We start from the raw sequence: 27,275 nt of genomic DNA on the forward strand, positions 1-27,275 counted from the left end.
ATACTTCGCCCAGGGTTTCGACCGTTGCTTCTGTTGTTCGAGCAACTTTTCTGATGATGTAATTTAAACTTTAAATGCCTGCCAAAGAATGAGCATATTGGACTAAATTATGAGATTTCTCGATTTAATATAAATATTTACGCAAAATCCTTGACATTCTTGAACATTCTATTAAATAATCATTCGATTATTATAGTAAATACATTTAAAACTTATTTGAAAACAACAAACATATTTTTTTTTCCATAGTAAATACAAATGTTTAAACATAACATGCATTTTTTTTCAAAAAGGAAATAAAAAACTTTGAAAAAAAACGATGTTAAAAATAAATATTATACTGTTATGTCGCACTAATTATTTATTATGTTCTTGTGGATTTAATATCTATTGTTTACATACTTCAAATTACTTTATCATAATTTTCATATTTTAATACATTCATAATATAAAAAAATTTTTTATTTTATAGTAAAGATATAATTATATGTTTGTATAAAATAAAAAACGACTGCAATTTAGATTGTCGTGGAAAGAACTCAGATTGAGGATAGTATAGTTGATTTTCTGGGCAGCTGCCACGACCGTTGAGACGCGTGCCCCGATAGAGTAACAGCTGCTCCAACACAAATGCATTTCGGTCGCAAACACATTGTATGCCTTGCTCGCTCTTACCGAATATCGAGTATATGTCTCTCGTACACTTAGGCGTACCGGCACGTTAACGGCCAAAAAGTCACTTTAATGAAAGGATTCGAAATTCGGCGCGTACGACGGAAACGCCAAAAGTATGCATTTTTACAAATAAACGCTCACGTGAAAGTACAGAGAAAACGAGGAGATATTATAAGAGAAACCAGATCGATCCTCTGATCGACATATTTTCACGCTCGAACTGTTAATCGAATTGTTTTGCGATTTACTGGTAGATAACTTCAGATTTTTTTATCAAACATTTCTCCAGGTAAAACACAAAAATCATAATAGTCATCTGATGATCTTATTTATCTTTTATAAGTTTACTTATAAGTAACTAATAAAGTCATAAAAGTGATAACGTCTTATAATATCATTATAATTCTGTGTTCTATCTAATCTTTGCTTTTTGAAAAAATTTAAAAATTTCTAAAGACTTTATTTTCACATAAATTTTGCGTGTTAATAAGGCATGAGGAACAATTGATGAGCTTACTTTCTATATTTATATCTTTAAATAAATCTAGATATATGTGACTATTTATTAATTATTTCTTATGATTGTCATATATTTTTAAATCTATAAAATGCGATACTTAGATATTACATCGCTTATTTCAATTAATAATGCCGAACAAAGCAAGCAACAACGTGTAACTGTATCTCTAATGCACGTCTTCCGACTTGTTCCACATGCAACAAATCATGCATTGATCGTGATTATCTCCATGTATACGGAGTCACGCACTAGGATTATTTAATTTTTTGCAAATCTTTCTAAAACGCGACTTCGTCCGCTTGAACGAGTTTGCGGTTCAATCGATGTTACAGGAAGTTCGATGTCTCCAGTGCCAACGTTCGATTTTCTCGAAAGCGCTTCATAATTTTTGCATGAATAATTTATTGACGGCAGAATGATTTTGCTGCAAATCGTGAAAGTTCTCTCTTTTGTTTAATTTAATAGATTGTTACGATCCGTTGAGATACCGTTATGGTGAATTGTGCAAGTTTGTTTGCCGCAGCTTTATTAAACTATACTTTCTCGATCGTCGTCTCAATTATACAGCGACATTAATAACAATAATCCTGTTAGGATCAGTTAAGCAATCGCATTAGGTAATCTTAGTCCTTATCCAATAATTATTATCGTGAAGAAACGTTGAAGAAATTTTGAAGAGACATTGTACGATTTTATCTCTTATATTCTATATACTTTTAGTTAAGGTTATGCCACATTAGATAGAAATTTATGATGCTTACATAATAAAAAATATATTTATAACTAGTTTCACTATAAAAGAAAATCAGTAACTTTTAATAATTAAATTGACTGTGATAAAATTTCTCTGTAATTAAAAGCGATGAATATTAACTCAAATATCGTTTTGACTTAGAATTATTAACAATCATGATGATCAATTTGGTTATAATAGATGACCTCGATATCTAAAATAATTGTTATAGAAACTTTTTTTGCGTCATTTCTTGGCTTATTCATAAAATGGTGCTCGAAAGCACCATTAATAAAATTAAAAAAATATAATTCTTTTTTATTATAATTTAATGAAATAGTAACAATTGAAAGATTTTGTACCGTTTCTTCATTGTTTTACGCATTCTATGGGAATTTTGTCGGAATGTAATCTGCAGATGATCCATCGAAAAGGTCGTACGCTGAACTCACGTGTTTCTGCAGCTAACAATAAAGGTTGGCTCATGCAGATCCTGGGATACGTTTGCTCTCTGAGAAGTTATCTTCGATTATAACGGGACTTTCGCACCAAGTGGAAGGATTTTCGTGAGAGACAAGTAAAATGATTATTATTCCAAAAAGTTCATCAAGTCATACTTAAATACATAGATTTTCGCTATGATAATGTATTAACATTTTGCTCTTTTTTTTTTATTAAAACATTCAACAAAGAAATTTCATTACTTAAAAAGTAATTATTTTTATATTTTTCTTCTGTTTTATTCATACTTCTATTGTTTTTTCTTGCATATTTGCATGTATAACAATGTGATATATGGTAAAGAGAAATGCAAGATAATATCTATCTCTCATTGCCAAGATCGTTTTGCCATGCAAGTATGAGACGTCGATGATGTGAACAGGATTTAATGCTAGTCAAAGGTACGCTTATCCGGTACTGTTCTATGTTGTCCCTTTCACTGCAAGTCGGTTGCGTGGGAGGCTCGTTCAGTATTTCATAGCAATTTCAACGAAGACTAGTCTTCGTAGTTCAGTCACTACTCAAGTACCGCGCGCGAGTGATCGTTTATCAAGCCGTGAGTTCAATGCTATCAAAATACAATATACAATATACAAAAGTTCTCTGAAAGTTGATTGAACCGAAATTAATTCATGGCACGGAAAAAGTACGTGATCCATATACTACCATCAGTACACATTTCGTAGACAAGTTCGCTAATAAAATAAAATTTGTAAAATTTAATTATTACTTATGTAATCATATTTTTGTTAGATATGCATTTTCACATTTGTATGTTTATGAACATAAAGTTGATATAAAATTAATACAATACAAATTAACGTTTAAATATTTAATTATCTCATAATATTTATAAAAAACATTTTGTGTGATATAGTTAATAAGATTAATCTTTTTTATATAACCGAATATTACATGTAGTAAATGTTGAAAAATAATTTAGATTTGTAAACTTTGATAGCAAAATTAATATTATTTGGATCAAATAATATTTATAAAATTTAATATAAAAATAATATTAAAAATAGTATAATTCTCAAAAATTTGATTTCTCAAATTTTATATGTTATATAACATTGAAATAAAAAGAAAAAACTTTACACTTTTATACATACAATTTTTATATAGTTTATTCTTGTGTATGTTACATGTTTGAATTATTTATCTTGAAACACACACTTATTGTTCGTCAGAAATTTCACCGAAGATTCACACAAGTTGACATGCTAATTCGACATAAAAACGAATACCAAAGAAACAGGAGCACACTTGCAACATAATTGCAACGTCTCGTAATCAGTTACATAATACTAGCGCGAGAAAAAAGTAAAAGATCGACGGTAACGACGCGTCTAATCCTTCAACCTATTAACTGAATCGGTCGCACGAATAAATTACAATAATACAGACCAAATTACAAGATAAAGACTGGTTTTGGATTAATTTAGTTGCACAGTTCTGAAATAAATTCTTTACTTGAATGTTACTTCAATTACCGTGTACAATTTCCTTTCAATCTCACGACTTAGTCTGTACAGCGTTTTAGTAATAACGTAAAAAATACCAATTTTGAAATATGTTCATTCAACGAAATCTTATTCTTTTATTTCACTTATGACAGAAATGTTTATTATGATGTGAGCTCCATGTTGCGCGAGACTGGCTGCAGTCAGTCATGAGCGAACGATTGTTATTCATAGATTGCGTAAAACTTCTATCTTACAAAGTCGTGACGCGTGGAGGAAAATCTGCGGAGATCGACGAAGACTTCAATTAAGTAAAAAAGCGGTTGCTATAATTGGTCAGTTGTTCTTGATAACAACGCGGAAGTAACTGCAATTTCTTTTATTATACAAAACGTCGACTTTGTCCGTTATAAATGTTCCCGATTTAATCTTGTTTCAAATTTGATTATAGATTACATGTCCGGTATAATCATAAATGACTGTAAGATCATTGCGATCGCGCATCGTGACTCATTTGATTATTCATCGTTTGCGTAATTTTCTAACTTTATAATCTGCTTTCAAATTACTAGTTTTTGTTGCGCTTGGTACATATACATAATTTCTTATATTGCTTATATAATAATAAAAATAAATTAATATATAAATAAAAAAATGTGAAAATATTAAAATGTCATTCAGAAAGACATTGTATTATTTTAACTTTTAAATTAATAAAAATTGTAATGAACGATAAGATAATTGTTTTTATATATTGTTTTATATTAAAAAATCTATATATTAAGTTATATATTTTTTATGTTTACACTTCATGTAATATTTTAATTTTTAAATACATTCATGAAATATTTTATCTTTATGATTCTTTTATTATGTATATTTTGTAACACAGCAAATATTTATTACATTTAATTAATTTTTTTTATTTGACAGTGCAAGGAAGGAAAAAATATACAAACCATTTGGATAAGATCTATTCACTTCTGTGACACTGGATGATATTTCTACGGAAATATAAACTTTTAAAAATATGAGTGAGAGAGACAATGGACTGTGCAAACTTGCATGAATTAAGTTTATCTCGAATAAATATGCACATACTTAATGTAATATTTTCTCTCAATCGGATTCCTTGAATTAAATTGTTGTGCAATTAAGTGTAATCGCGATTTAAGAAGACAATGACGGAGAACGTGTACGTTATCAAAGTGAAAACAAAACCACCGCTGTCGTCTCTATATCCATCAGAACGTCGTTATTCAGCGTCAACAGTCGGCGGACTGTCCTTGGTCCACTTTGGCCTCGGAACGCTGTCCCTCCTCCTGGGCACTCTCGCCTTGTCCTTGCAGGGCCCAATTTTGTTTGTTACATGCCTAGTGCCGTTCGTGACAGGTCTTCTCGCTTGGCGACGTTGGTACATCGACCGAAACATCGCTATTTTCTTCTACGGTAATCTTTTCTCCCTGGTAGCAGCGATCCTCTGCTTCATCGTTACGATCTTCGACGTTGCGGCAGCTTCCAACAGCACCAACGAATTTGTGTGGCCGCTGGAGAAAATCCTTGATACTCCGCATTATTCCCCTCATTCTGCCAAGGATCTCACAAATGATACTTACGCGGATATTATGTCGACCGAGGATCATTCATTCAACTTCACTGAAGATTATGATTTTTTGAAGATTAACGATTCTAGTAAATTACCTACTACATTCAAATCTCCCAGCAACGAGTTTAACACATCAGACTTTCATATTAATGCTAAAAATCACAATGATCCCATGATGACGGAAGCGTCGTTAATGTTTGAAGAAAGGATGATGATATCCAGAGAAATTTTCCAGAATAAAAACATAATGAACATTACAGAAGGATCAATGAATTTGACGAAGGAAAAAACTGAGACCTTCCGGCACAGCCATTTTGAGAACTCCATGCATGCCAGAATGCTGCTGACCTTAAACGTCTTGATGGCTTCTCTTTTGGAGATCTTCTGGTCGCTACTAAGCGCAAAGATTGCGTTTTGCGGAATGATGAATCAACTGCCGGAGAACGGTAATGTCATTGTCAAATCAAAGACGACGAGATTGCCACTGCAAAAGAGAAAACCCCCAGCACCTAAACCGGACATCTTGGATCATGATCGTCGGCTATCAGAAGCTCTTCAGAATTTGCAAGGACTCGATGGTAATGGCCCGCGATTACCATTACCGGAATCTAATAGGGAATTTAGGGAAAGAGTTGAGAGATTCTTAGAAAATCAGGCAACGGATAGAGTTGTTGAAGGTGCTTGAAGCTAACAACTTTAAAATGGACTCTAATTTTGATAGATTTTTCATAAAAATCTTAAAACATTTATAAAATTTTTCATTCATCTTTTTTTCACAATATTAGTATGATTTATTACTTTAGAATCTAGAAATATTTTGTAACATTCTTATTAAGTATTTTTTAATTGAATCGGTGAAAAAATCAAAATTTGCTTAGATACTTTATTTATTTTAAATTATGTTAAACAATAATTATCTTTCTTTATATTAAACAATATCAGATAACTGAAACAAAACAATTTCGAAAACACTGGAATTAACTCTCTGCTGGCAACATTATGGAATTTTAAACAAGAATAATAAAGACTTCAAGAATAAATTAAAATAAAATGAAAAAAAGATAATCCACTCCGATAGGACATTTATGAAATTATTTTGATACAATCTTACATAAAACTCATTGCCGATGGAAAATTAAAACATACTGACTATTAAAAAATTTTTTCTTATCGCTTTTCGAGTTTAGTTTGTTGGCCATTCACAAATCTCATCAAAAAAGTTTTTATATTTTGATAGGATGTAGCATACTATTTTTTTTAAATCTTGAATTTTGTGAGTCTTGGACTCATGCTCTTCCTACAATCGCCGATTTAATTATTACTTTAATTATTATAGATAACATATTATACCGATCTCAGAGTTTTCTTCTAGAGTCTTGTTACTACTTAATTCATTTATTTTGTGACGCAGATATGTACATACATTTTATTTTTAATTGTAGAAATGTAAAGTAGGGTAATCATAATATACATACATCCCACTTATTGTATGTACAATATTAAAATAACAAACTAAATTTTGATTATAGATATGACAGTGCTGTATTCGAACTAAATTACATGGCAACCGTAGTGGCAAGCAATGAAAACAATATGAATTATTTATTATTTATTATTACTTGCTATAGCAAACTGCCGTCTATGTTATCTTTCACAAATCAATTAATTAATATTGATTCATATTCACAACCGGACGAGAATGATTAATCGACTATATGTTCTGTAAACAGTTTGCAACTGGGCTTTTATCGAAAAAAATTAAATGCTGTTTTTACAAGCATTAATTATTTACATAAGCTAATTTATTTAAAGCCGTTACTTTATCGCGATTATTAACTGATAATTATATGTATAAATAATATAAGCGTATCTTATTGAATTTCATACAAATGTGCTCGCAACTTGATTAATTAAGCACTCCATTATATAGTACAAAAACAATTTACGTGTATGTGCAATTTACTGCACTGTGATACGAATCTCGTATACATATAACTGCTTAACAACATATAGCAATATTTAGAACATTTCTTGCTTCTCTGGAATCTCTGACAGTATCTACGAAATTTCGTATAATTTACGATGCAATACAAATTACATTTTATTCTCATGTAAATAGAATTTCAATCATATTTAGAGAAAAAATAGCATTATTGTTAAAAAAGGTATTTGTTACAGATTCTATTTAATAATAGCTTTAGTAATTACTAAAGATTAATTAACATATGTAAACTGATTACATGATATATTTAATAAGATTGCAACATTTCTCGACAAATATAAATTTTAACTTGTAAAACTTGCGTGTCTCACGATTTAAGAATCGAATTGAAAATGACATTACGTATCAAGCGTTGTCTTTAATTCATATACTCAATGTGAAAGTTTAATGACTTGTTACGATATATCAAACAATTCAATATTGGCCAACGAGGCTACAGATATTACGAGGCTACAGTTAAGGAACCTATTAACAATAGTAATATCACTTTGGAATCCGCATTCCTTTCGAACATTTATTCACGTGCATGAATTGGCGTTTGTGTTCGCCGGTTTTCGTACTATATAGATTTGAATGGATAACAAAGACATTGTACTTATAGTGAACATTACAAAAAAATATAATATAAAGAGATAAATATTATTTTTATTTTTATGATTCATACCTATATTTAACATGCAATGGGATTTCCGCTTTGGCTTATCACATTTATTACATATCGAATAATTTTTCTGTAATATGAAGGACAAGCAATGGTTTAAGGAGAGGATCATCATATCCGTATTCTTCGCAAAATCATCCTTTATTCTTAATCATTGTCAAGTACATTGTTCGATGATGCAACGGATTTATGACTCACGGCTCACCCTTAAGGTACACTTCATTATAAATTGCATTATAAGCTACTTCACTACACTCTGATTATGCTTTGAATGATAAAATATGCATTTTATTCACGTTTGCGTCTTGAGCGACCGATAACGAAAATAGACAACCGACAAGTGTTCTAGTAATCTAATTAGATTGATTGATCTTTCTATATTGTCCTTGGTCCACCTGAATTCTAAAGCGAGTAATGTTTAAAGAACATTAAACAATAAATAATTTATTAATAAGCATTGATAATGATAATCCTTACAGAAATTCACTTTAATACTGAAAGATGAAAAATTAATTACTTATTTTGAATATTAAAAGTACTGAACAATCATGCTTTTAATAATCAAAATAAATAGTTAATCACTACGCTTTATATAGATTTCCAGAATTCCATACATCAAATGAAAGATCCGCATAAAATTCTCAACCGAGGGAAAAATATGGAACGAAATATTTCAGTCGCGGATACCAAGTAAGATTAAGAAATAAACCAGAAGTATGACAATGAAACAATTTATTAATCGCAAAAAATTAAATTCTCATTATAAATATTTCTTATGATTATGAACATACCGTTGATATATCGGAGATAATCAACGACTATTTGAGATTTACAACTAATACCTAATTGGCAAGAGTAAAGCACACTTTTGTACATGGTATCTATCGTGTATTCAACAAAGAACAATTGTTGATTGATCGACGATCTTAATTCTAATACGCAATAGACTTAAAATTTCAGCAAAACATCAGGTAAAAATACTTGTAGCGTGTATTACTACCAAGACAAATAAATAGTACGAAATAATAAACGAACGTCTAATAAAGCGAACGTCTTCTTAGTAAAATAGTCATATAGCCGTTTGTTGGACATATATTTTCAACAAACGATCCCTAACTAACTTTGTAGCTAATTCTCCTTTTCATTTTCTCCCACTCGTCTTTAATCAATCATCGCAAATAATTTCTCGATTATACTTAACACTCACTATTATTTATTACTACGAGCAGCATGAACAACGTTGCAGTTAGCAAAAATACACAGAATTTGCCATGAATATTTCGTCCTACGAGATTAATATTTTTATTTAATAGATGATCATTTTTTAATATAAACAATCAAGTTTAACTTCGTTTTGTCCATTATGATCATTGATGCACGCCTGATGCTCAACACAAGTTTTATAATGCACTTTTTATGCGGTTTTAATTGTTCACATTGTTTGATTTTATCAAGGATTAGTATAAATTATCATTTGAACGTATTCTATTTTAATCACGTCTACTCTTCAATTAAAGAAGAAAATTTACACGTATATAGATTATACTAAACTGGCAAGCTTCTTACGAGAAAAATGAATGGCAGTTCATTCTCATCGAAATCGAGATTAGCACTTGTGTTTAATGTTATTATTTTTATCACTATAAATTATCACTAAAGTCTGGATTTCATTATCATTGTGCTTTCTATGGCATCGATATAGTTCATCGTCAATCACTTCGGTAAAGATCGAAATAAAAGTATTTATTTTAATATAAAGAGAGAATATCGTAGTATGTAATGTTTTATATAATCGGTGTAATATATTTGAAATAAAGTTAATAATCATTAAATGACCATTTATGGAAAAAATATTTGTGTCATGCATCACGTCCATTACTACTTAATTTAAAAAGTGCGAAATGTTATTAAATAAGTCTTTTTAGCAATTCTTTATAGCAATTTTTTCAGGAGAAGGGAAATCGATACAATATGAACTGACACGCACATCGAGAATATTTCACACTATTACGTTATTTAAATTTAGTGCATTAACTTTTTAATTATAAATTCAATTACACATTTCAAAAGCAAACCTGTTATCAACCGACTAGGATCATATCTACCAAACTCGAACTACTTTCTTTTTAATTTCTCTATTCTGTCAATTAAATTCAAAGGATTGAATCCCAGCAATTTCAGTCGCTTTGTTTACTTCAGAACAAGACCTACATACGATCAATCTAAATTGTTTACAGGTCAGAAGCTATTGTCGGGCTTTTCTTCACTACTTTAATTTAATGGTTTTCATATAACACTTCCTGGCAGGAAATTAATGTTTTATCGTTTTCGCTAAGAATCTTACAGTTCTAAGATCACACGTTCACCGGCCGGACGTTATCATCCGATTGCTGTTGCTCCCCGCTTTGCCAACCAGAGTCTAGAGTCGTCGAATCGCTCAAACAACACTGTGGCGTTTCCTCCTCCTGATTGTTCCTGTAATCCCTATAATCCCTTTCACGCCCCCTTTCATTTTCCTCTTCCCGAAAGTAACTGGAACTCGGCGGACCTTCCTGCTCCTCGTCATTTTTCGATCCGTAATAGGAATAGCGACCTTGTTGAATCACTTCATATTGCGCGTCAGGAGCGAGAAAAGGACCTCTCGCGTTTCTCGGTTCGTCGCTGTTCGCATAATTGTCACAGGGAATGTCGCCGTTGTCCGCAGGCAAAGGAAGAGGCAATCGAGATCTTTTCGATAGTTGACGCTTGCCTAGCCTAGTCGCCAGATAGTCTACGCTTTCCGGATGTTCTGCACCTACAAAAAAATACAAGCATATCAAACATTTAAAAAAATGTTATAAGAAACGTTTTAATCTTTGAAATGAATAATTTAAAAATAAATAATTTTTTTTATTATAACCTGAATAATTTAAAAATGAATAATTCTTTGAATTAAATCAACAGCTTCTAGGTAAATAAGAAGATTTTTACAAAATATGTAATGATAAAAAAGAAACACTTACGAATTTATATTTAATGTAAAAAGATTTAATTTAAATATAACGATTGTAAAAAAGATATTAGTTTCTAGATGTATAAATGCCGAAGTAACGAGTTTAATTTAGAATTTTTATGATAAGAAATATTACGCAATCTTGTCGCGGAAATAATAAGTACCTTCTTTTTCCACAGCTAGATCGTAAAAACTACTCTCGGGTCCGCAGCACGAGGACACGTCACCGAAATATAGTTCGCTCTCAGATTGTTTCGGGCCGGGATTAGTTTCTTGTTGAAACGCCCCATTTTCTACGCCCTTCAAAGGCTTTCTAGCTCTCCTACCTTTGATGGTTCCCTCGTTCCCGCCCTCAGGATCTGTGCTATTAGAGATCTCCTCGGCGTTCTCGTAATTATCGGAAGGACGCTTTGCAGGTCTCGGTCTATGGTCTAAAAATTTCAGAAAAATGCAATTTAATTTTTAATTTTTAATCAGATATTAATTAAATTGGATCATCGATTATATTTTATATATATATATTTTTTTCTTCTCTTGACTAATTATTATATTATTCATTATTATATCAAATGTTAGTTTATAATAATTGACATTTTACCTTCGTTATTTTCAAAATTATCCATCCTCTTGGCAATTCTGGTTCTCGATTCGGTCATTTGCGGTCGTCTGGCAGGACTGTTAGGATCGCTGTACGGAGGTGGCGGTCCCCACAATGGCACTGGAGTTTCCAGAACGCTGTATGACGCGGTGCTCGGAGTGTATGGAGCACTCGGAGCATTTAAAACAGAATAAGGACCACTCGACTGCGAGTTAAAGACACTGTAAGGGCCGGTTCCGCTCTCCATATTGGTTTCCGTTGGTCGTGTTTGCGTGTGAAAACCATAATTTGAATCTGGGCTCGGTGCTGGACCTCTCGATCTCGACCAAGGTAATCGCCATCTCCTATAAAAGCAAAAATGATGTGTTAACTCCTATTAATTAAAAATTAAAATTTTTACGTTCTAATTAAAATCAACTTTTGTCTAAATTTATCATACTTTACTCTTCTAATTCTTAATATATCAGAATTGTATATATTAATAACTCTCTCTATATTTTTTTATGTTTATCATAACATTTATCAATTAAATAAATATAGTAAATTATTATATATTATAAATATTGTATAAAATAAAATATTTTGGAGCTCTTTGACGTATTTATTTAGTCGTCTAAATAATATTAGAGAAACTTATTTGCAATTTTCTTGATACATTTTAGGATTTTTCTGAAAAATGTCTATATGTTTCTAAAATAAATTATATATTATATATTATGATAAAAGTATCGTCTTATCGATTATATGTATACAACTATGATATTATTCTTCAACCGACACTTCATAATCTGTGAACTGATACGAGAGTCATGTGCCATATCAATATAATTTTCTTTTATCTTTCTTTTTATCCTTTTCGCGTACTCTCGGGATCAATGCCAGACCAGACGGCTATCTCGTTGGATACAATGTTCAGAGAAATGTCTACTAGTGTCTATGTGTCTGGTGTATGTACTTTAAAACCAATTGACGTGCGTGGCCGCGTGTTTTATTGCTAGTTCATTCTATGGCGAATAAAAATAAACTTCAAAGGGTGCGTCGTTTATCACAATACATTCCCGAGACTCGAAAAGTGTTTCTGTAAATATTGGGAACTGAGAAAAATACCGAGAGAAAATATTTTAATCAAGCATATGAAAAAATAAAATACAATTAAAAATACGCATATATTTCTTTATCATATTTTAAATATTATTGTACTTTATTTATTTATTTTTTTAAATAAAATTTACGAAATCTATTAGTTTTATTGGATATATACACGTTAATAATTGTTAATAAATATTAAAATCAAATTAAAGATTTATTGAATATAAACATTTATTGAACATAGCTGTAAATTGGCCATGGATTATATGTAGCATATTAATAAAATAAAGACTTTTTTTAAAAAATGTTGCATATTTGCAATTTTTAAAGGTTTTAAGACATAAATTTTATTCTGTAAATAACTAACTTTTATTAAAAAGAGAGGCAATAATATCTATAGTTTTTAAATATATCTATTTTCTAAACAATATTATTATATTTTACGCACCTGGATGGCGCCATATCAGGATTCGGTGTGTACAGATTTCCAGGTGTTTGGGCCCACCACGGATTCGCACCTCCGCAATCGTTACAGCATCCGCAGGACCCAGCCGGCGGTCCCACGGTGCTGCCTTGGCCGTACAATGATCTGCATCTCAGCTCCAACTGCTCCCAGTACATCTTCTTCTTTTCGTGGCTCAACAATTGATATACCAGCATGCACGAGAATATGCAGGCCAATATACCGGCCACCGAGACGCCGAAAAGGGCCCTCAGGCAATCTGACAATGCGCCGTGCACCGCTTCGCAGTGAGGAGTCCCCTCGAAAAGCACACCGGGATCTCCCTTCGATTGCGGCGCGCCGTAACATGTACATGATCTGTGTGAATCATCACATCAAAACTTCATATTAATATCTGCACTTTTCATTTGGAAAACAATCAATATCCTAATGAAAGAAGTTCTCATAATTTTTAAAAAATTTGTCATATTTTAAATTTATAAAAATTTCTTTAAAAATGTTTTCAACTTTTCCAGATTTTATAAGTTTCTTCAAAAATTATAGAATGTGAGAAAAGTAAAAAATCTTAGAATATTTTAAAATTCGTACATATAAAGAATTTTGGAAAAGATACATATGTGTAGATTTTTTTCGGAACATTGAACAAGTGTTTCAAAAATTATTTCAACTTACAAAAATTATACAGAAATTCTGAAAAATTCAAAAGTTTACATAAAAGTTCTAAAAATCATGTGAAGAGTTTTGAGAAAAAATTTGATCAAGATATTCTTATGTAATATATTTAAAATATGAATGAGTAAATTAAGAAAGATTTATTTTATTATCCAACATATTCGCGAGAGAGAAAGAGAGAGAGAGAGAGAGAGAGAGAGAGAGAGAGAGAGAGAGAAAGAGAGATTTCGACTATATAGCAAGGACGATTGAATTTCATATAATGAGACGAAACATTATTATCATCACAAACTATACGGCTGTTTCATAATGATGGTGAGGCGTTTTGCCACTTTATGGCACCGTAATTTCTTCTGAGATATATAAACGAGAGAAAGATATACATACCTCGCGCGCGCAGTATAAACGCACTCGCGAAGGTTCTGCAATCGAGACATGTGAATTACCGTAGTTGTGACGGTGACGAGCACGCACACCAGCGCGCACACCACTCCCACAGAACCGCAGACTTTCATCTGCAAAAGTTATAAACCCAGTTTAATAACAGAACTGTCAGCGGCAATGACGGCTTTCCTGTGGGGACGAAAAGTTTACGCGGCAAACTTACTAGAAGTCCGTATCTGTGCTTTCGTCTAGCTAATAGCATTGTGAAGAAACCCATCAGGATCAACTGAAACGACAAATTAATTATTCATCAAGCTATTCGTCAAATTATTAAATCACTGTGCGATTCAAATGTTCACTAAAACTATCACCGTCGTAATTGAACAGATAAAGCAATTATTTATACGCATTATAGATTCGCCGCGCGAAAGCTCATAAAATTAAAAGGAATTAGTCATGTACATAAAATTATGCCAACAGCATAAAAAACTTGGCAGCTTGAAATTAATTTACTCTATGCTATTTACTAAAAGCTGTTGCTTGATGCATTTAATGTTTTTATGTACGATCATTAGAATGGGTAGCACATTAAGATCGATGCATTTCGCAATACGGATTGATTTTTGTCTCTCACCATAATTCCGGGAATGTAAGACGGCACGGTCTCGAAGAGCGCTAAACTATCCGTGTGGGCCGAAAGGATTGCGTGCACCGCCAAAAAAAGGCTGCCGACTGCCGCGCTCAATCCGCCACAGAGATAGCAAAGGACAACGTACTTCTTGCAGCAACCACCTTCACCAGTGTGACCTGCAAAATCGCGATCCATGAAATTCTAATCGCTCCAGTAAAAAGCCTTGCGCGTGCATGAGATACTGATATTTTGATAACTAATTCAAGATTACAACGACTTGATCTAAATCCATTTACTAATGTGATTGTTGCTACTTTTTCTTCCTAAAAATTTAACAATTTAATTTACTTTTAATTCATTTAATTCATCAATTTAATTCACTTAACCCACTATCTGTATTTTAGTGCCTTTTTTTAAAACCCATATCTTTTTATCCAACCCAAGTTTTTTTACTGTTCTAGGCTTTCAAAAAGTATAGACAAATTCAGGGTTACTTTTCAATATGTTTATTACATTATCAAATGGTTTTCTCGGTTATTTTAGAAAAATAATCAGACTCCATCTTCCTTTTTATTTCGGAGAAATTTGAGAGTTTTCATTTATGCCAAAAAGGTCATTGCAGATCATTAACCAAATTGATTTTTCATTTTAAAACATTTTGAAAAATATACCTTAAATTCGCTAAATATTTGCATCAAATATTCTTTCCAGTTTCTAGAAATAAAGTTAAATGATACACGAGAAGCTATCGATGACGTGGATCGTAAATCTGGTGATGTCAAGGCTGCAGTTAATTTCGATCTTGCCAACGATGCATTATCGAAACGGGAATATCACGTGAGTTTGAGAGTAATCGCCGTCTACGGATATTCGTGGAATTTCGCTCGCGGCACGTTTCTCATTGTGACCAGATCAGGACTACGGCTGTTAGGTTCTCACGCGAGGACAATCATTATCCTGCTAACCGAGGACCCAGCACGGTTTACTCCCGCTAAGGATTTCTCTCAGAAAAGGTCAATAGTCCCACAAAGGACAACATTTAAAACCATCGAATAGGCCTTTACAGACACCTGATACAATCACAAAAATACAAGATATCAAAAATGTTAAATTCCGTAAATCAATGCATAACGAAAATGAAAAGAAGAATAATTAAATCGAGCTAATACACGGCGCTTTAATTTATTATTTATTAAAAAATATTGGAATACGCGCGAATAAATTTTTATCAATTTCTTCGCCTATCTTGCAATTCTCATAAAAATACTCAGAAACCATCGGTTCTGTTTCTATCCAACCGCGTTGAGGAATACCTACGATGCTGCTTTTGTAACGTTCAACACAGGTGTGTTACTTCGTCTGACGGCATCCGGGTTCGACTTCCATTGTCAAAGCTTCCTATTGAGTCCAGTACGCCAACCGCGTATTGGAAGTTCTCTCTCAATGAATTCTCAAGCGTCAATATACCACGTAGCTTTGAAGACAATGAGCTAATATTCCTATTTTCAGAAGACTCTCTCAGAATTAATTCTTTTTTTTTTTTGATCGAGTATATTGCTGAAAAATATTGGATGGAAAATATTGGAAAATTAATACAAAATATTGGAGCGCGAACATAGTTAAAAATATACTGATATGACATTTTTATAAAGACCGAAGACCATAAATTATGTTTGCCAAAAATTTATATTTGTTTTTAGTAAAAAATACATTGGGTAAAATTTGAAAGCACCTATTGAAATGAAAATCTGATGAAAAGATACGGAGAAAGATTCGGTTTCTTCAAGTACGAGTTTCGACAAATATCTTCAAGAAATACCTGAAGCGCGAGATGCGTCTTGTGATCCTAATCTACCGTCCAAAGACGGGATATAAAATTTACGGAGTGGAAATTCTTAGGGAGGAGAAAAGTCGAATGAATCCTTTTAAGAAAACTGCCCTTTCGATTCCGTTCTACGGAGGGTGAATCCACCGTTTTCATGTTTCCGAGGACAATGATGAGAAATCGGTAACATCAACGTCGAAACATACGCACATTCTGCTTTATAAAATATACTCGAGGTTGGGAAATTGATGAGCTCTGCGGTTTTCTTGGGACATAACACAATGTCTAACTTCCGATTTATCGTGGCACGCCTACTACCTGTGATATTTACCGCCAAAAAGAGTATCGGCCTAAGTTCGTCCAGAACAAATTAGTTATTTCATGTTTGTATTTAGAATTTTATGATCTTTATATATAAGACGAATATAAGAAACATTTAGTTTCGCCTTAATATGACAAAATATGTCTAAAGGTCCAGGTAGCACGAAAACGTTTCTACATTATTACTGAAATATTCCGTACTACTTGAAAAAATATTTGTATTATAACATTTCGTAACAACCACAAAAGTAGAGACGGAAAAAAGATTTGTTAGATTTTATTTATGTGTGTGTCCTATAATTTAATTTAAAAAATTCTTGCAAAATTGTAGATATTTATTTCGGTGTCTCATAGCTAAAAATATTTCATATGTAAAAATATTTTATGTGTAATACAAACAGCTGATATATCGAAAACTTTTAATATAAATCAGCTCCAGTAATATTCATTTAAGAAAATTTATGATTTGATGTTTATATAAAAAGGTATAAATAAAAATAAAGGCTAATGTTATAGGAGAGGTTGTCTTAAATTATCCACATTTCCCGATAGATAGAAAAGCTAAACCATTCTTTAATAATCGATAAAAAAATTATACGGAAGAAAATCGTTTGAAGTTTATTACTTCGTTAATATTGCAATATTAATAAGAAATAATTAAGCAAAACGCTCTGATTAAGATTGATAATTTTACACTTTAAAATTATTTATCTTAAATGTTATGTTAGAAAAATCCAACGCATTATATTATATATGCGTGTGTTAAAAGAGCGAGGCGCCGCAACCTTTGACCTTGCCTTAAGACAGCGTCACGCGGTGCCTATTAATAAGTATGCACATGATTGCACAAAGGGAGCGCAAAAAGGGGTGATTGATAAGCGAAAGGGGTTTGTCGGCGTACCACAAGGATGCGGATAATGTGGCCTCGGGAAGTGTGCGTGATTCGTCGGATGCGGCAAGTGCGAGTGCGAGTGTGCCGCCATCGGGAACGGATAGCCCTGGTTGTCCATCTCCATCCCGAGGCGACAACGCACTATTTGGAGCACTGGATAGCCATCCATCTTCCTCGTGTCGCTTTGCGTCAGCTCACGATAATCTTCCGTAATCCCGCTGGCTGATTACTGCAGATTTATCATTTGTCATTACATGGCGTCACCGATTTAACCTTGCAACTGCATTCAATAATTGTGGCTAGATCGGGTAAAACTTTTGATTTATATTTAATTTCTTGTGTGTGTGTGTGTGTGTGTGTGTGTGTGTGTGTGTGTAGACTAAAAATAGCACAAAGAATTCGCATTGAATTATATATCAATATGAATTGTTCAGAATTGAATTTAACGTAGCATGTAGTATCGATGCAATTTCTTTATTATTAAGACGATATAAAAAAAAAGAAACCATTTGTCACTTTTCAGAATTGCATTGGATGATATTAATGCTAGTCAATGTTGAAACAATAATAGTGTACTATTTTATTACAAAATATTTTTCAATCTTTAAGTTAAAAATTTTTTGTAATATAGTACAATCATCATATTATATTTTCATGGAAATATATTATAAATATCTATAATCTTTTTCTTCTTTTGAAATTTTCTGTATTGAAATAAAAAAAATTTAATTGATTTGACTGTAATAAGCATTTCATTGCTGCCATGCGTGTCTACGCATTCTACACTGGTCACGTGTCATCATGAGAGTTCTCCATTTTCCAAGGTCACCTGTTCGTCTTGCATTTCCGGCTGGGACTGCTCAACTCACTTTCACCATCAATCGTCATTGGAAATCATTATTAACGTCAACTTCTTAATTAATCATTATTCAATGCTAAGTTTCGCACATAAATATTCGTTACACCGAAATGATCTAATTGCCACCCTGTTGATCTTTATCGTCTATTCGTCTTAAGACAATCGGTTCTCGCGTATCGACAATCGCGCACTCGAGACGATTCACAGTCGTGGCGGACACGTTGTGATGTGTCCCACAGGTGGCGGCTGATCAGTGGTACTTGTCAAGTCCAAGATTCGCGTGAATCGGGTTTTTTTCATGTCAGTCAGGAAACGATGCCATGCACACTTAGAACGTAAACGGTTACGTCATTAGGACATTGACTGTCGTATCGTCGGCCCGCTTTCAAGTCGCTCACATCCCTCAATAGGAGAGGATCGTCCTACACTCGGTTGGTGCAAGCATCGACTGGTCGATATACCCCTTGGATGATTCGAGCGACTCGGTGCGGTCGGGGGTTGAAATTCTATAGGAATGTAGGGATGCAATTCCCCGAGCAACGGGGTAGAAATCTAACGCGTGGTCGTCGATAACGCACGTCCACGTTTGATAAGAAACGCATGCCAACATCGCCACCTCCTCATCCGGCTGATAGTGCAATTGTTAGGATAATCGTGAAACTACCCGGCATAGGATGGAGCTACCACCCGCCAACATTCCGAAATTACTCAGCAAATTTTTAGGAAATTTCAGCTGAGGTTTTAACGACTGATTGATATTTCAATTTTAAATGGAAATTAAGTCATATGGAATGAATATTAATATCGTTTATATTATGTATCGAGTATTCATATCAATATGCAAGCATGGGAAATATTGCACGCGGTAATATTATAGTAAATCTATAAAAAATATAACTCTGTTTGCTATTATAAACTTCATTGTTATATTCAAAGATTTTACAAAAGATTTAGTCGACATAATAAGTAAAAAGAAGATTTAAATTTAAAAAATGTTTTAGATTTTACAAAAGATTTATAAAATTAGGTAAATGAAAGACGTTCGATGTACTGTTGAGTTTAATATATTATATTTTTACTAGCAACTTCTTAATCAAACGTGATTACTACCATAAATAAAAATTACCTATAAGCGTAATACATAAAAATATTATAAAGTAACTTACATTGATTGGCAGTAGTCGTCTCGTAACGTCTCGTTGGTCTCGGTGGAGGACGTGGTGGAAGAGCAGGGGGTTGATGTGTTCTTGATGTCACTTCGACGCCTCCGTCACTCTCGCCCTCAGTTCCTCCGTTGTTTCCTCCGGATTGCATTACGTGACATTGACATTTGTTCTTCGTTGGAGCTGAGACCTAAAATGTCAAAGTATTTATATTAAAGGTAGCTTAATGATAATCTGATGAAGTGGAATGATAAGAAAGAAAGCATTCAATAAAAAAAAAATCTTTTTTTCGAATCATAATACTTGATGAGTTGTAATACTAGTGTCATGTCATTAATTCTAAAATAATTAACAAAAATTAAAAATTTATGCGAAGATTTACATCGAAATGTATCGTTATATGTGTTAAGAATGAGTCATCGAATATTAATAGCAGTATTGAAATAATAAAAAATAAAATTATTAATTTTTATGGCAATAAATGTCCACTGTGTGTTTTGTGTGAATGTTATTAATAACGATATTATTATAGTTCAAACATCTCTTTCCTTCTCGATAATTAACTCTTGAGGATCGGAATCGTTAACTATAGAATGCTATCGTATGTAAATTTTAAGTGTAAGTGCGATATTATTAAGCGCTAAGCTATGCCTTCAGTGCTTATTAGGAAATTCAATCTGCCATGCTAAAAACTAGGACAAGCTTTTAAAAATTCATTCCGTCATACATATAGCAGTTTAAATCTCCTAGCGATTTTCTATCATAATAGAAAATATGATAAGTGATTTCAATTTTTAAGCAGTTTTGTATTATTATATTTTATTGAACTGTTATAAAGAGACTACATATATACTTTTATCATTTCAAGATCGAATTTGATACTCTCTTTCTTTTAAGCTCTCTTTCTTTAAAAATTAGATTATTTGTATTTATACATATAAAGATCTATAGATTATAAACATTTTGTTATTAGAAATGTGAAATATATATAAAAATCTTGTATTATACATTAATCAAGAGTGATTTATTTACTCGTACGTAAAATTTGTGTATCATTCAAAAGATCGTTCTGAGGTTAAATTAAAGCGAAGTATAGAACATACGATTTTTTAAATATTAACTTCGTATCAAGAGCTTCGTTATCAACACTTGCAGGTAAAGAATACCCGATAAAACATTTTTTGTCGCACTCGCGGTGAAATTCGAACATTCCTGCAACGGGCACCGATCATTAATCATTCGTCCGCGCGCTGCACATTTGGCCCTCGGCTGAAAATATTTCCTGATATAAGCTCTAAGGGCAGAACCGTTGCTTAGTACACGATTTATAGCTTCTCGCGTGGCCAGGACACGGCGAACGTAACTCAAGCGTGCGCGGATAGAGATATGGCGATTCACGAACATGTATTTTCTCAGATGTAGCGGCAAAAACGGCTAGGAATATACGAGCCGCTGGGCGGAACGGTGGCATAAGTCATTCTCCTCATTTGGCAAAGCACGAGGAAAATTTATGGAAGTGCAATTGTGCAAAATATCTAATTAATTTCTTAAAACAATTCTTTTACGATTATAAGAGACAGAGAGAGAGAGAAAGATATAAAATTGTGTAACACCTCAAAGTAATCACGTATGAAAATTTTGCAATTTTTACGTAGAGTAAATCATAAGATATCTAGGTTTGCATACCTGAATAGAGTCGATACCCATAAGAGACGCGTTTTTGTCGTTCTGTCCGTGCGGGTGGCCGTGATTGTGCACATGACCGTGGAGATGTCCATGATGATCTAAACTCGAAGGCGCTCGATCTCTCGGTCTGGTATCGGGATGACTCGTATGCAACGGGTGCACCGATTGTAAGTGATGATGATGATCGTGGACGTGATCCAACCTGCTGTGCGTCCTAGTATTAGCATTTGACGACGAGGACTCGCACGATATACCGGAACTAACGTGATGATGGTTCACGCTAGAATGACCGGTTAAACTACCCGATGAGCTGCCGTGATGGTGACCACCCAAGGGTGTCGTCGATAAACTGCTATTGACATTGACCACGTGCCGGTGCACCGAGGGCGATCCACCGTGGTTCATCATGCTCGAATTCGATGACGCGCCGCTCAGAGCACCCGAAGTGCCATGATGATCGCTGGGAAAAGTAGGATTCGAATGGTGAGCTAAGCTGGAGCCAGCGTTGAGTCGATGATGACTGTGGGGAGAGTTCAGGTGGTTTATCGTAGCCGCTATAGGCATAGATGTTGGATGATGATGTCCGATGGAGGTGACGGAACTGGTTTGATTCATGGAACCGGATCCTGAAACAAGAACGCAACAACCAACTCATTTACATAATATATATATATAATAATTAATACGAAGATCTTAAAAATCTAAAGTACGAACCAGATCCGCTCAGAGAACCAGAATTTCCATGGACATGGCTAGTAAGACTAGTTGCCAGACTTCCATGATGATGCCCAGTCATTCCTTGCGCATGTGAGTGATGTACTCCGGATGTGTGGTGATGAGTAACGTTTGTCTTTGTGTTGTTATGATGATAATGCGTGTGCTGTCGCTGGTGTTGCTGAAAGCCTATCAAGCTTTCGTCTAGATTTGTATTATTCCTAAAATTGTCGGCGTGTTTGTGAATATGGCTATGTATGTCGTTATGAAAATGTCCATGAACTCCACGCTCCATCGCTTCGTGATGATGCTGATAAGGATTCAACACTTGCTGCACGTTTTTCAGTTTCTCCTTGCTGGAGCTTTGCTTCTGCGGCGACAAGCCGGCGTGATCCTCCAGCTGTTTATCTAATTCTTTACTGGTTGTCTCAAGCACATTCGACCCTGTCTCTAGCAATGGACTAGGACTCGAGGTCAAACTGTGATTGTGCTGATTGTCCTGTAGACTCGAGGTTTCTTGGACTCTTCGAGCTGCTTCAAAAGCCAAATTGCGAGATAGATCCAAATTACGAGGACTACATGAAAGATTATGTCCGTGAAGAGATAACAACGAATTCTGATTATTTATGGATCTAGAATTAGACGATATATTTGCTTGATGTTCCAGAAGATCAACGTTTCTAGTATTGTCCAAATTGATCTGCGATTTATCTTGATGGGGGCTCTCTAACCTTCGTATCGGTTCGAAAACATTCTGTAAGGTTTCCAGATTTCGCGGGAGATCTTGATTGTTGGAGATCCTGGAGCTATTCATATTCCTTTCCATTCTGTCCCTCGGTGTTCTTATAGAATCCAAATTGTTAATCGTGGAACATTGACAGGGATGCTGCGGATTTTCAGGTACGTCCAGATCGTTAATCAGTTCTGGTTGAGACATTTTAACATCTAAAATGAAATAATGTACGAAAAACATGCCGATTAAATGTGTAAAACGTAAATTTCTCAGGAGATACGATAATGTCTCAAGTATCAAATAAACACTTTATATTTTTTAATATAAAGTGTATATTATAACTTCCGAAATTGACATGTTTCTTTTGCTTCGTCGAGTTGCGAGTATCTGATTATCGAATCTTAATAACGGTTAAACTGATCAAGTAGACTCATGCCGTTTCTACCAATATAGACTTTAGACCAATATAACTTTAATCTTAGTTCTTCTAACTTTAAACTTATTCTTCATCTTTTTCTAATTCTTAGAACTGGAAAAAGATAAAGAGTTTATTGAACCGAGATTAAAATTAAACCACATTGGTAGAAACGGGCATTAATTGATAGAGTTTAAGTTATATTACAAAAGTTTCTATTTTTCCAATCTATACTCAAATATTGCTTCAATTCGAACAACTCGAATAATAAGGTGCCTTCGAATTGAAGAATGTGGGACACAACTTTTAAAATTTATTTTTATTCTGATTTACTCATATATTCTTTAGCTCGTTTAATTCCATTAAGATTAGAAAAACAAATTAGCCACGATATAATCATTTTTATAACTATTATAACTTTCGTTCAATAAAAAAATCTAAAAACTAATTGACTTTATAAAAGCATAACTTCTTATATTTCCTTGAAAAATAACGGAAAAGTTATCAGTCAGACGCACAATAAATAAAAGAAGATGTGAAACAAAGTGCTCGCTAGATGCATCTTCCCAGTCACTCTTCGTTTTTATATGTTGCTCATAGTAGCTCCCGCTGTTTCGTAATATAGAACGATTTATCAAGTGCAACGATGCAGGATATCAAAACGAACCACCACTCGTCGCGATACACGGAATACCGGTCATCATGCACTAGTGAATCGTTCGACGCATCGATTCTGATTTAGAAGATGTGTCAACGCCGTTGTTACAAATCCTTGTCTTTGAATTATCACGTATATGAGTTGCGTCCATTTGGAATCGAATAAAAAGCATGTACCGTTGAATAATCTAGTTTTCCTATTTGACATGCGCTTCTATCGATCTAAACAAGGTAATATAAAAAAATATCTAAATAAGGCTTGTTTTCTTAATTATGAATTCATATATCAATCTAATATTATTTATTGTTGTTTATATATAAAAATAATATTTTGAAAAGATTTTTTAACATCAGAGTTGCTGATGGTATCCCACTGGAATTTCAGAAAGATGTTGATTTATTGATTTACTATGTTTTCGATTAAAGAAAAGTTATTTTAATTCTATTTGTATTGCTAAAATTATTTGTATTTATATTCACATATTTTTAATATTCTGTACTGTGCCTGTTACAAAAAAGAAAAAAAATTGAAATGGTTAGCGGACCGAAAATGGCACCACCGGCGATTCTCATGTTAAATAAATATAACGTATACTTTCAGAACTGCTGTAACCATTGAAAAATACCTAAATTTTTCTACAATTTTTCTCAATTTTTCTACAATTTTTGGAAGCCTAGAATAGTAAAAGAATTAATTTTGGCTAGACAAAGGAATCCAAATTGTAAGCAAAGGATTAAATGAGTTAAAAACGTTAAACAAAATCTCAGGTTTTTATATTAAACGATTATTAATTTATTCTTGAAATAAGTTTATGAAATATCAAATATTCTCAATTTTGATATTAAAATTATCCTAATATAAAATAATAAAAAAAACTTTAAAAAAAAATAAGCACAATTGATTTTCTCAGAAAAAAATATAATCGACGAATTTCTTTAAATTATAACAAATCTGATGATATTGTATCGAATGTAAATGCTCTTTATTACCTAAAACTTTATTACCTAGCACTCGTTAAAACTTTTCCAATGACTTTCCTCGAACTTGGATAAACATCTTTGAAAAGACTTTGTATTTGTCATGACTTTTCAAAAGAGAGATGGGTTTCTGAGCATTGTGTGAAGACTTCAAGAAGGCACTGAAGCGGTTTATTACACGTTTATCTCGTTAAGAATTGTTACGGATTTCAATCAAGACAGAGAAAGAGAGAGAGAGAAAGAGAGAGAGAGAGAGAAAGTTTATTAAACTGGGCTGAGAAAACATTAAATTGTGATTTAAATATATAACTAAATGTAGAAATTATTGAAAATCGTTTTATATAAATTATTATACAATATAATAGATTTGATTTAATTAAATAAATATTAAATAAATAAAAACCATAACTTTGGGTACATTAAAGAATATATTAATATTTTTCAAAATGAACGAAAAGAAAATCCATAAAATTGTTAAACTTCCATTTTCTAAAGTTTATTTTTTCTAAGACTGTGTCATTTTTTGATAGTCATAAAATTGTAACAAATGTTGGACTATTATTTCTTAGATCGTTATCAATCGAAGTTCATTAAATTAATTCAATTCTATTTATGCAAATCGCTCATCCACGCAAAAAAGTATTGCAAAAAATTAATAAGTGTGCAAAAAATGTCACCTCGTAAAACCGATTACGCTTCAATACCGCATCATATTTATTTGATATAAGACATTTAGCTGCTGTAACCAGTCCGAAGTCTTCGTAAGTACAACCAGTGACTCTCTGGACCGCTCACATTCCTCGTATCTCGTTATACGAGCGCAAAGACTTCGAAGGCCACGGTCAAGTTCGATGGCGATGGCTTGTGCTCGGACGCCGCAAGTTTTTTCTGTTGTTCGATGATCTTGCAGTAGTTGGCAAGAATAAGAATATGTTTGCAACACGTAGATTTAATTTTGCTTATCCAAGAAATCGTTCATTCGTCAACAAAGTTGACGCCACGAACTCTTACAAAGAACATTCTTGTGTGGTTCTCATAATTTTACCTAATTTAATCGATTAATTTATCAATCAGAAAATATTCTCGTAATTTCAGAATCGTGAAATGAATTCGTTAAATCAAAACTGATTTGCTGAATACATTCCGACATTAAAAATGAATGTCTACATCTGTGACAAAAATTATAATATGCGAAATACAAACTACATCCAAAGATGCAGTATGTTATGATGCAGTATGTAATGTGTAAATATCTATTAAATAAAATTCCGAAAATTTATACTCGACTGCAAACGATAATCGATTATGTGAATCATGCTCAACTCATCAGTTTCTCCAGGTTGCTCTTTGCGATACGGCTCACCGGCGCGGTTGCAAGACCGTGAGAAGAAATGACGACCTTTTCGTTGACGGTACAGGCCCCGGATTTCGCACGCGCGTTACGAAATCGCACGACTGCACTTAATCCTGTTGCAATCTGCAGAGCGATCGAAACATAACGTTGTCTTTGCGCTCACCTGCGAGTTGGTTTTCCTATTTGGAGTTAGTCGGATTCTCTCAATCACTGTCGCCCGACGGCTGCGTTGTGTCTTCCGCATACCCGAAGATCTGCACACGATGCAAGAGTTCCCCGTTGTACGACAGAACAGTCCTCGTTTCTCGTTATCCCTCGGGAATAGCCTCTTGTAATTCCGAGATGATGCATCTTCGAAAGGTGTGTGGTCCAAAGTTGTTATCTCTGTCTTGATCTCAATTATTAATCAATGCGATGCTTAATGACGCTGCGATGTTTCTTGAAGCGTCACAAAGTAAGGGACCATGGCAGTCCCATGGCAAAGAGCAGGAGAGGTAACAAGCCGGTGCAACAGATGTAAGAATCTTGAAAATTCCTTCGTTGACGAATAAAATTTCGCTGAGCAATCAGCGAATTTTTTTATACAGAGCTTCTTGATAAAGCAATATTAAACGATCAGTTTAATGTTGCTAATTTTATAAATTATTGTCGTGGTTTCGACAATAATTTTATAAATTATTGTCTA

General features: G+C 33.2%; 2 protein-coding genes across 6 annotated transcripts; one reads left to right on the forward strand and one right to left on the reverse strand.

Moving 5' to 3' along the window:
• The first annotated feature begins 2,350 nt into the window (after positions 1 to 2,350).
• Positions 2,351 to 9,194, forward strand: LOC105145697 (uncharacterized). Of its 3 annotated transcripts, XM_087413793.1 has the most exons (3): positions 2,351 to 3,075; positions 4,829 to 6,079; positions 7,031 to 9,194. In XM_087413793.1, the coding sequence occupies exons 2-3, from the start codon at positions 5,077 to 5,079 to the stop codon at positions 7,054 to 7,056; spliced, it is 1,029 nt and encodes a 342-aa protein (XP_087269919.1). In that variant the 5' UTR covers positions 2,351 to 3,075; positions 4,829 to 5,076; the 3' UTR covers positions 7,057 to 9,194. The 3 variants fall into 3 exon arrangements, with proteins under 3 accessions (XP_087269919.1, XP_087269918.1, XP_011053759.2); XM_087413792.1 differs by having other exon boundaries at positions 2,362 to 3,075; positions 4,829 to 9,194; XM_011055457.2 differs by having other exon boundaries at positions 2,362 to 2,985; positions 4,829 to 9,194.
• On the reverse strand, positions 8,287 to 27,275 carry LOC105145680 (hypothetical protein). 3 transcript variants are annotated; one of them, XM_011055427.2, is made up of 11 exons: positions 26,754 to 27,275; positions 22,454 to 23,398; positions 21,740 to 22,365; positions 20,057 to 20,243; positions 14,997 to 15,169; positions 14,586 to 14,648; positions 14,366 to 14,493; positions 13,292 to 13,663; positions 11,755 to 12,098; positions 11,321 to 11,587; positions 8,287 to 10,958 (listed from the first exon to the last, which is right to left on the reverse strand). In XM_011055427.2, the coding sequence occupies exons 2-11, from the start codon at positions 23,388 to 23,390 to the stop codon at positions 10,519 to 10,521; spliced, it is 3,537 nt and encodes a 1,178-aa protein (XP_011053729.1). In that variant the 5' UTR covers positions 23,391 to 23,398; positions 26,754 to 27,275; the 3' UTR covers positions 8,287 to 10,518. The 3 variants fall into 3 exon arrangements, with proteins under 3 accessions (XP_011053729.1, XP_011053730.2, XP_087269917.1); XM_011055428.2 differs by lacking the exon at positions 26,754 to 27,275 and having other exon boundaries at positions 11,483 to 11,587; positions 22,454 to 25,067; XM_087413791.1 differs by lacking the exon at positions 26,754 to 27,275 and having other exon boundaries at positions 22,454 to 25,058.

This window comes from Acromyrmex echinatior, chromosome 15 (genome assembly GCF_024713525.1).
Source record: "Acromyrmex echinatior isolate Ae372 chromosome 15, ASM2471352v2, whole genome shotgun sequence".
NCBI classification, from domain to species: Eukaryota; Metazoa; Arthropoda; class Insecta; order Hymenoptera; family Formicidae; genus Acromyrmex; species Acromyrmex echinatior.

Bases quoted from the DNA above. Each gene is read 5' to 3' on its own strand.
- LOC105145697 (XM_087413792.1), top strand. From the start codon at position 5,077: ATGACGGAGAACGTGTACGTTATCAAAGTGAAAACAAAACCACCGCTG.
- LOC105145680 (XM_087413791.1), bottom strand. From the start codon at position 23,426: ATGTTTTTCGTACATTATTTCATTTTAGATGTTAAAATGTCTCAACCA. The intron at 13,664-14,365 runs GTATGTATATCT...TGATTCACACAG, and splicing joins GTTTATACTGCGCGCGCGAG to ATCATGTACATGTTACGGCG. The intron at 11,588-11,754 runs GTAAAATGTCAA...TGAAATTTTTAG, and splicing joins TAATTTTGAAAATAACGAAG to ACCATAGACCGAGACCTGCA.